Consider the following 10,037-nt stretch of genomic DNA (forward strand, 5'->3'; position numbering starts at 1 on the left):
TTTTAACATGATGTTACCGATTGTTCAACCATCTAGTTGTTTTGATTAGTAAGATGTTAGAGTTTTTTATTGAAGGTTTATGTGAATTGAAAATTTTCTAGGGTTCAAAATTTTGAGGTATGAGTAGTTTTGATTTTTTTCTTCTGCTTTTCAGTCTTCAAAAGAAAAAGAAGGAATAAATGATTTGTCCGTTACGCCGTTTAATTCAGTGTTTTTTTCAAGCTACGTGTCACAACTACGTTTATGGTGTCAGTTACAAAAATGTATCCATTCACTGCACGTATGCTTTATTAATAGCGTGCGAAGAATAACAACGTCTTTATACATATTTTGGACTAATCTGTTCCTAGTTGGATCGGAGTGGACTAATATTCTGAACGGTTTTTTTCCCTTGTTTTAATTAAGAAAAAAACAAATAACCTACTATAAAATTGCGAATTCTCCACCCACGCTCGCGGTCTTCGAGATTTTGAACAGCGTGCAAGCTTTAAAATGCGGAGTGTGGAAACTCAAGAGCCAGAGGCTTTGCATTTGTAGGTCAAAGTATTAGTAAAGGGTTAAATTACCGTTTCCATAGAGGCTGTGGTTTTTTACTTTGCCTCAATACAACCACGAGATTCTAATTGGTAATTAAGAACAACAATGGTGTTTAGCTCTCCTCTTGGTCTGGTATGTAACTTTTCCTCTTGATTTTGCTATTAATTTTGATTTTTAAATTGCATGTTACTTTGGGCAGAAATTTGATTCAATTCATTTGAGAAATTTGTGTGCTTTTGTTGCCATTAACTGCTCATGAACCCTAATTTGACACACTGCAGAAAAATGTACACTGAACCTCTTTCTGTTTCAATCTTTTTTATAGAGATTCACTGAAAACACTCACACAAATCCCTAGTTGACGAACATATTGTAATGATTCCATTTCTATAATGATCGATTGATACTGTTAGGATTGGAGTAATATCATCCAGTTTTATCCATTTATTTGATTTTGCTATTGGTATACACCTGGGCACACAGGGCCTGAGGCAACTTGCTTACAGACGTTATCGGCAAAGAAGACGTCGGAACAAGAGATTGCAAGCTGCTTGCAACGCTAACCCGGTTGTTTCGAACACTATTAGTGGTGTTGACGGTGACAGTGTAGATTTAGTAATGATGGAGATACTAAGCAGACTACGGGTGAAGTCACTTCTCCGTTTCAAGTGTGTATGTAAACGTTGGAGATACTTGATTGAACAAGATCCATATTTTATTGACTTACACCTTACTCGTTCAATAGCACGTCCAAATCTCTTTATGGTTGTTCCGACAGAAACCCGGAAACCAATTCACAGGGGAGGGACTTCTTGTAAAGATGTTTTCTTGGCAGCAAACCTAATTTCTGAAGGCAGTGACAGCTCAACAGCAGCCGTTCATACCGTAATAGAAATAGACTCGCCTTGTTACTCAAAGATTTTGGGACCTCTAAATGGTTTGATTGGTTTCTTTGACAGTAAAGTTGACTACGGAGTGCGTATATGTAATGTTAGTACGCTAGAAATAACACCTTGGATTAAGTCAACATTACTTAGCGATTTACAGAAAGATGGCTTCCTGCGAACCCGATATGTAAACTGGGATTTGATCCTGCCACCAAGGAGCACAAATTCATCTGTGCCTGGGATATTTGCCCAACGGGTAATCTCCCTAGTTATCAAGTTTTTGAAGTTTTGACTGTTGGAGACACTACATGGAGAAGAAACAATAAGATTCCACCATTCAAGCTGTCTCATTTTGAAGATCCTTCATCTTATACCAATGGTTCTACATATTATAAGACGTCAGTCCTTTACAGCAAGGTGCATGACGATGATGATGATAGGCCAGAATTCATCGTGGCTTTTGATGTTGGAAGTGAGATGTTTAGAGCACCCAGAGTCCCTAAATTCATCCTTTATCGACCTCGGGATACTTCAATGAGGCGTACATGTTTATCAGAAGTAGATGGACGTTTAGCTTTATTGACAAGAGTTAGTGGTTACATTGTAAAGCTTGGGCTACTTGACGATCGCAGCAAGGAGCATAAAGGCACAGGTGACGAAAACTGGACGGAAGTTACTATTGAATTGCCTTATTTTTGGGGCGAGGAACGCGTCTTTACTTTACTTCTGTGTTAGGAACAGACCGGATAATCATAATATCTTATCGACGAGCTAGGTCTGATGATAAGACATATGAGGATGAAGTCTCTGTACATTCTTGCAACTGGAAAAAGACGAGCACCTTCAGGAAGATCAAAATCACAGGCATTCCCTCCTCAATTATGTACTGTTTTCCTTTCACGATTTTCACGACTTTCTGTGAAAGCTTATTACCTGTTCAAAAACGTATCAGCAGCAATTCTCAGTCGTATAGAATTGATTAGGATTCCGAACAGTTGTATCGTTTGTTGCTGACAAGAAAATTTGTTTATGCCTTTCAGGTTTCTCTTTTATGATGTATTTTGTAAAGTCTCAGCGTTACACTATGTTAGTGAACCACAGTAATCTTACTTCGTTATCAAAAGGTCTGTGGATCACATTTCTGTCAATAATTCGTCATTTCCAAGACTAGTTTTTGAGAGTTCAGTGCATCTCAGGTGCAATCAATCCATCCACTGTGCCAGAATTAAGTTAACAACATTTGTCCAGAGAAGTACTAGTAATAAGCTTGATAAAAGAAAAAATCATAGTTTTGTCGAGATAAATCTCAAATCTTTAATTGACATCTACATTTCGTCCAAGGATTATGCACACCAACTATTTTATACAATGGTGCCATCTTCCGTTATGCATTATTGTTCCCCGAATAAAAATTCATGGCTCCGTTACTGGGTCACATGATACATTCCAGTCCACCCATAAGATGGGAAGAAACTTAGATTCAGAGGACAAAATTTTGGATCACGTAGCAATATTTCTGCATCTCCCTCATAGATATCTTTGTATACAAAAAATAAAGATTTTCCACCCATGTCGTCGAGTCCAATATTTATGCATCTGATTCAGCATTCCAGACATCAGTAACAAGGATAAGATGATCACCGTCTCTAATTACTCCTATGTCATCAATTTCAGCTTTATCTACAGTTAAAACTCTACTGACTGAAATCCCAAATTTCGTAGCACCAATTCCAATAAGCTCTTCCAAAGACTTGGGCAAGCGAACAAGTTGATCTACTGTTCCAACAGCCTCCGGGCAACTAATAGTCACTTGAGCAGGATAGAGCTCGTCCAATTTACGACCTGGCATCCGAAGATGTTCGGATGAATATTTTCCACTTCTGGTGCTCTCATTTGTATTGGCAGCGGCGGACATGACTCCAAATAGCGAGTTATTAAAATCGCTAGTTTCTCTACATTGGTGGTTTCCTCTCCACAAAACGTCCATTGAAGGAGTTTTCCCTCCTTTGTTTGGTGGTACTGGATATGTCATTGCAGGTTCGCTCCCATACCTTGTTATGTTGTGAACATCTGTTGCTTGACCAAGTGAAACCGTGGGTTGATGTTTTGTTTCTTGCTTGGACTGAAATATCAACTTAATCTCATTATGACCTTGTTGATCAGCTAAGTTTCTTGGAGTCCATCCATGGCTATCAGCAATATCAACATGGGAAAATTAGGAAAATGCCCCAATATGGGGTGCAATGTTGGAAATCTGCCCCAACATTTAAAAGTTCGGAGAAATGCCCCATTCTGTCAAAAACTCAGTTAAGTCACATGTGTGAGCCCACACACGCGAATAAAAAGACAAATACGTCCTTCAAAATTCACGGTTAAGGGTTCAAAATCCAGGATTGAGGGTTTAGGGTTCATGTTTAAGGTTCTGGTGGTGGAAGCGGCGGTGTTAATGGTAGTTCTGGTGGTGATGGTGGCTTTACGCATGTGACTTAACTGGGTTGGATGTCAAAGTTAACGAAATGGGGCATTTTTCCAACTATTTTTAACGTTGGGGCAGATTTCCAACATTGCATCTCATATTGAGGCATTTTTCCAATTTTTCCTATCAATATCACATCCTTGTTCCAGCAAAAATTTTACTATCTCGATGTTTCCTTCGGAAACCGCAACATGAAGTGCTGTTGTTCCGTTGCTCTTTGGGAGCTTCAAATCTCCCCCGTATTCTACAATTTTCTTGAGTAAATATATACTGTTTTGTTCGACAGCAGTGCATGCAAATTGTCCTATGTCTCCAGAGAATAGGTTTCCACCATTGTCTGTTAACAATTTAACTACTGATTCATGTTTCCCGACTATCGCTTCCCAAAGAGGAACACTTCCTTCTGAGTCTGAATTTGAAGAACCAAACAAGAAAGGTTACAAAGAATGTACCAGAAAGTTGGAAACAGCACATACAGTAATGCAATTACGCAAGAGCCGTATAAACAAGCGCATAAAGAGAAAACCTTCTCTGAGTATATAAGTTCATTTTTTGCAAGAAAGTGATTTGGGTCAGTACAGATAAATCTGTTATATCTCCAGGCTTGAACATACCTCTGCTATTTGGATCTGCTCCATAATTTAGTAAAAGAAAAACACATTTCTCATTTCCTTTTGCTGCCGCTATATGCTGGTGAAGATAAATAAAATAACGGGTTACCATTTGTCATAATGAACAAAATAAAAAGTTCCAGACTAGAGAAGATATACAAACCAAAGCTGTGCGGCCACTGTTGTCAGATTCATTTGGATCGTCACCCTTTCTTAGTAATTGGTGCAACAGATATTCGTCTCCTCTAAGGGTTGCAAAACACAGAGATAGCGGAAGGTCCAATTTACCATGAGCTAGCCTGTTCTCTGTCTCTGCCAAAATTCCTTGCATCACCGGGTCGTTCATCTCTTACAAGTGCTGTTAACAGTCCAAATTATTGTGTGAAGAAGTAAACCAAATATTATATCCTATCAGGCTATCGATAGGCTTATTCGTGCAAGGGCTCAAAACATAGTTAAGCAGGTAGAAGACCTGTAGGAGATTGTTCATGATTATGGTCCCATCACCAACATTTGCCCGGACAATGCTCAACAGTGTAGAACGGTTTAGCCGCAGCAACTGACTCAATTTTTTAGTGCGCACTTGGAAAAGCTGTGGTTTGTAACAAAGTACCCCAATCTCACCAAAAATGTCTCCTGTCTTCAATTGTCCCATAACCTGAAGACCATATAAGGGATCATTAGTTTTCAACTGGATGCCACCACGTTATATCTAATCTGGACAGAACAATCAATTTTGAAATGCACTTGCCTGCTCTATTCCGTTCCTACGTACAATTAGTTCCTGCCAAGAAATACACTAAACATTACTTATAAGAAAAAAATAAAATAACTCGCTCTAGAATGGAATCTAACTGATGTTTCTCATGCAAAACTGATCCTACATCTGAGAATTAATAGATGCTTTCAGCGTTAGCTAGAAAAAAGAAAATCAAGCTAACCTAGTATACAGAAAGGAAGTTAGTTGTTACCACGGCGCCTGTAACCACTATATAGAAGTCTGTGGGCGCTTCGTTCTGCAAAATAACATCTTCTTTTGGAGGGAAATACTCTGGTTTCATCTCTGAGACCTGTGAAATGATGTGAGGTAAATAGAATTACTCAAAGAGCAAAACTGGAGACTGACAAAGTTGCTAGTCTTACCAGCTGGAAAAGAAGGTCATTTGATACCCCGCGGAACAAATATACAGTATCAACAAGATTATAAAAGAGAAAGTGTGAAATGTTTGAACGAAGGGCTTTAGGGAGAGCCTCAAAAGTCTCTTGATGTTGCAATCCTTCCAAGTCAGTTCTGAATTTTAAACATAAATGAGAAAGCATCTGATCTTGTAAACGTTCCGGGAGATGGTTCCTATTGGCAAAACTCGAGGCAGCTTGAATTACATCCCTCTACAGCAAAATAAGAAATTATTCAGCATTCTCAGTGATAAACTAGTGGTTCAATTCATAGTTCTCAATTGCATGGAAACACACTCGTCTCACGCAGATTATAATGCAAGTTTTGTTCAAGACTGTTTCATGCAAAACATATTAATATTCCGAGTGTCAGACGAAATTATATTTATTCTCATACAAATATGGTGCTTGTAATCTGCCACTTGCTGGGAAAAATTTACTCACAAATTTTCTAGTGCGACTAGTCTCCCGGACAACCAAAGTGGTCATATTTCCGATCAGATATGATGTCAGTCCGAGGTTGAAAAGCATGTAAAAAACGTCAAACATCATTTCTGGTGTAGACACGGGATGCACGTCACCATACCCAACAGTTGAAAGAGTGGTGACGGACCAATAAACTGCTGTGATATACCGAATCCCCAGACTTACTTCATGAAAGTCACCAAATAATGCACCAAGCCATGTTTTTTCAGGGTTGCTGTTACGGGCAGCGAGATAATAAATGATACACGCCGCAAAGTGGACAGAGATTATAGTCACCTAAAAGAGTTGCCACCCTTTGTAAGTTAGCTATTAACAAAGGATTAGAAACCCCATTCACAAAAATAGTTTATATTCTTGTAAGACACTCACACAGATAAGCTTTGCACACCTGACCCAAAAGTAGTTAATGTTCCTATCTTTCTCCAATCTGTTACAACAATGAACAATATCTGCAATTTTTTAACAAGGATGCAAATTTGTCTATTTCCAGAAATTGTCGACATATCTTACCTAGCAAACATAGAACTAACTCTATGTAGACGCCAGAGACGAAGCATGGTGATAAATCCATAATCCTGGCCTGCCACCTTTCGAGCAAGTTCTGATGGGATTGTAGCTACTATATCAAATAACAACCAAGTTCTTGTATATCTCAAAGCAATTTTCTTATGATTGTCAATGAATACATAAGATCTTCTGTCGAGGTAGGCAACAAAGAAAGTGAGGATAATGTCAATAGCAAATAAACCAGTAACAATATTATCTGCAATTGCCAGTCCTGCAGTGGGTTCGACAAGAAACCCAATTTCGAAAGGAGATACCCATGCAGTGTATGCAACCAGAAGAATGAGAAAATATTGCCAAATTCTGCAACAAAATTATCAGAGCATTAGATGGGTCATTGCCTTTCAAAACCAAATATATTAAGGTCAGTATATATGTACCTATAGTAAGGATCATAGGGAGATATAATGAATCTACGAATCTTGAGTGTACGATTTGTCCTAGCACCGAGAGCAGGTAAAATTCCTGAAGAAAGACTATAATGGCTTCCATTATCCGCTGACATATCTTCTTCCATTTCTTTTCCAGACATTTCCCCCCGGTTTCGTTTCCCCATGTTTCTCAACTGTTTTCTTCTTCTCCTGAAATTTGTGTTTATAAATTTAACTTTTCACTCTTTCCCCACCCAACCAACTTATTAAGGTTGTTATTATTTGTTTTTGAATCCTATTATTGGGGCTTAAAAAGGCTTGGTTTTTTTTGGGGCTGTATAGGGTCACCAAATAGTAATAGTGAACACCCCCTATCCAAATATTTATATAATGACTAATATGACCCCATTTAATCTGAGATAATAAACTTGATTAACATTACTAATCATGATTAGCTAATCAATTAAGACTAATTCATCTCTTTAAGTTAAGTGATGAAGATGAAAATCAAAACAAGAAACAAAATCAGAGGGAAGAGAAGAAGAAGAGAAAAAAATTAGGGGGAAAAATTGGAAATGAGTGATTCAAGCAAGACTTTTGATGTAGGTGAACTCTCATCTTAAAAATACGATAACATATTAATACTCATCGACAACGATCAGTTCTTTGCCGATTTTTCAGAAAATCATGAATTTTTTACTCAAACTCAACATAACCCTTATGAACCTTACTATGATTTTGAAGGACCAACCGAAGAAGAAGAAGAAATCGAAGAAACAAATGTTCAAGATAACCAGGTATACCTCTAATCTAACTCCAATTTCAATTTTGAAGGTTCCAGTTGCAAGAAGTTTCGATTTTTTCCTTCTGAAAACCATAGGTTCCTAGCCGCCAGTTTCACGGCTGGGAAACCATGAACTCCTGGACGTTATCATGTTAAACGGCTCGTTCTTGATGAACTCCCAACCGTTAATAAAAGATAACTGATGGAACGAATAATATTCTTGGCCGTAACTAAAAATTTACGGCCAGCTTTTTGCTACGTGCATGGGAAGTATTAAATAGCATTTAATATTGTCGGCGGCGGTTAGGTTTCCTGACCGAAAATATTAAATGCTATTTAATGTTGTCCGCGCCGGTTGGGTCACCTAACCGTATCTATTTTTACGGCTCGTTTTCTAGGCCGTAGCTGACTCTTCCATTTACAAGTCAATTGACAGCCTGCAATTCCTGGACGTAAAGTGTTTATGGTTCGGAATATAACTAGTCGATCTAGGCATGTACATTATGACGACTGGAATATCACTGGTCGACCCAGCCGTAAGTCTATGACGGATGGAAATTTGATTTTCCACCAAGCCGTATACCCAATGACGGTTGGATATTCCCTTTTCGACCCAACCATTTCTATGTGTTTAAATTTCTTTTGTGACAAATGATGTGACATATTTCATTTTATTATAGATTGGACCGTACATTCCGATGGAAGACCAAGAGGTGGTTATGGAAGATCAACCCCCATCTGTGAAATTTTCCGAGGATACAAGTGCTCACTATGCAAACAACTATGAGTGGAAAGATAAGGAAGATGCAAAGAAGTGGGCTCGATCATAAGGGTTGAAAAGGATGTGCATCATAGTCCAGAATAAACAAGTTACAGCCACCACCTTTCAAATGGTTTGAAAGTGTAGTGGAAAGTATGAGAGCCATTGGAAAAAGGGTAGTGAGTATAAACCAAAAACCACAAGAAAGAATGGACGTTATAATACGAAGAAATGCGGATGCCCTTTTAAGCTTCAATTTAAATATAACGATGATAAGAAAGTGTGGTCTATGGTGAAAGTCGTCTCGAATGAAGAAAAGGAAGAGAAAATTTTTAGAAATGAGACATGGAAAGAGAGGGTGCTTATGCAACAATTATTGTTTTTGTTTGAGGAGGCAAAGTACTCTACCGCATATGACACGAATGAAGAAAAGGAAGTGGAATATCTTTTCATCACTAATCCGGAAGTGTACAATTGGCAAGATGCTTTCATCAAATTCTCTTTATGGATTGCACGTATAAAACGAACAACTACAACATGCCGATATTGAACTTTGTTGGGCAAACATCTACCAAGTCGACATTTACCGGTGCGTTTTGTTTCTTGAAAGACGAGACGAAGGAAAGTTACATGTGGGCATTGCAAAAGGTGAATTTATTGTATCAAGAAGGTTATACTCCTAAGGTGTTGATTACGGATAAGGAGCAATCATTGATGTGGGCCATACCACGTGTTTTTCCCAACGCGCATCATCATCTTTGCACGTTTCGTCTATGGAACAATGTGCAAACTAATTGCAAGAGGGTTATTTGGACAGCAAGGAAGACCAAGATGAAGAGAATTAATAAACTATCCAAGGAGAAACAACAAGAAGAGAAAGATAAGTTTAAGATCAATGAAAAAATAGCCGAGGTGAAATGGGTGGGTTTTCAAGGTGATTGGGAACAATTAACATGGTCGCTCACGGAACAAGCTTTTTTCCTAAGGGAACGTTTTGTATTGGAAAAATGGGATACCTACCCGAATATTATAGCATATTTGAAGAACGAGTTATTGGATCCCCACAAAGAAAAGTTTGTTAGTACATGGGTAAACCATTATATACATTATGACAATCAAGTCACAAGCACGGTGGAGTCGTCTCACTATCGGTTCAAAGGTAAGTTAAATGGTTGTGCTGGTGGATTTATTTTTTTGAAGCTATGGTCGAGTATTTCAAGCGTGATCTCGATAGAATTAAAGGGGATTTTGAAAAGAGCCGATCTAGAAAGCTTGTCGATTACAGGGAGAACCCTTGGCTCCGGGGAATACATTTATACGTTTCTCAATGGGAAATCCTAAAAATTATGGATGAAGTGGACGCTTGGGGGAAAACTAATTTTCCA

General features: G+C 38.3%; 1 protein-coding gene and 1 pseudogene across 1 annotated transcript; one reads left to right on the top strand and one right to left on the bottom strand.

Moving 5' to 3' along the window:
• Positions 1–492: 492 nt before the first annotated feature.
• LOC113334338 (F-box protein At2g15640-like) lies at positions 493–2,614 on the top strand. The gene is made up of 2 exons (XM_026580621.1): positions 493–669; positions 1,021–2,614. The coding sequence occupies exons 1-2, from the start codon at positions 643–645 to the stop codon at positions 1,714–1,716; spliced, it is 723 nt and encodes a 240-aa protein (XP_026436406.1). The 5' UTR covers positions 493–642; the 3' UTR covers positions 1,717–2,614.
• A 99-nt stretch (positions 2,615–2,713) lies between these two features.
• LOC113334340 lies at positions 2,714–7,304 on the bottom strand (annotated as a pseudogene).
• Positions 7,305–10,037: the final 2,733 nt, after the last annotated feature.

This window comes from Papaver somniferum, unplaced genomic scaffold (assembly GCF_003573695.1).
Source record: "Papaver somniferum cultivar HN1 unplaced genomic scaffold, ASM357369v1 unplaced-scaffold_137, whole genome shotgun sequence".
In the NCBI taxonomy this organism is placed as follows: domain Eukaryota; kingdom Viridiplantae; phylum Streptophyta; class Magnoliopsida; order Ranunculales; family Papaveraceae; genus Papaver; species Papaver somniferum.

Coding starts and splice junctions, on each gene's coding strand:
- LOC113334338 (XM_026580621.1), top strand. CDS start 643: ATGGTGTTTAGCTCTCCTCTTGGTCTG. Junction 670..1,020: donor TTAGCTCTCCTCTTGGTCTG/GTATGTAACTTT, acceptor CTGGGCACACAG/GGCCTGAGGCAACTTGCTTA.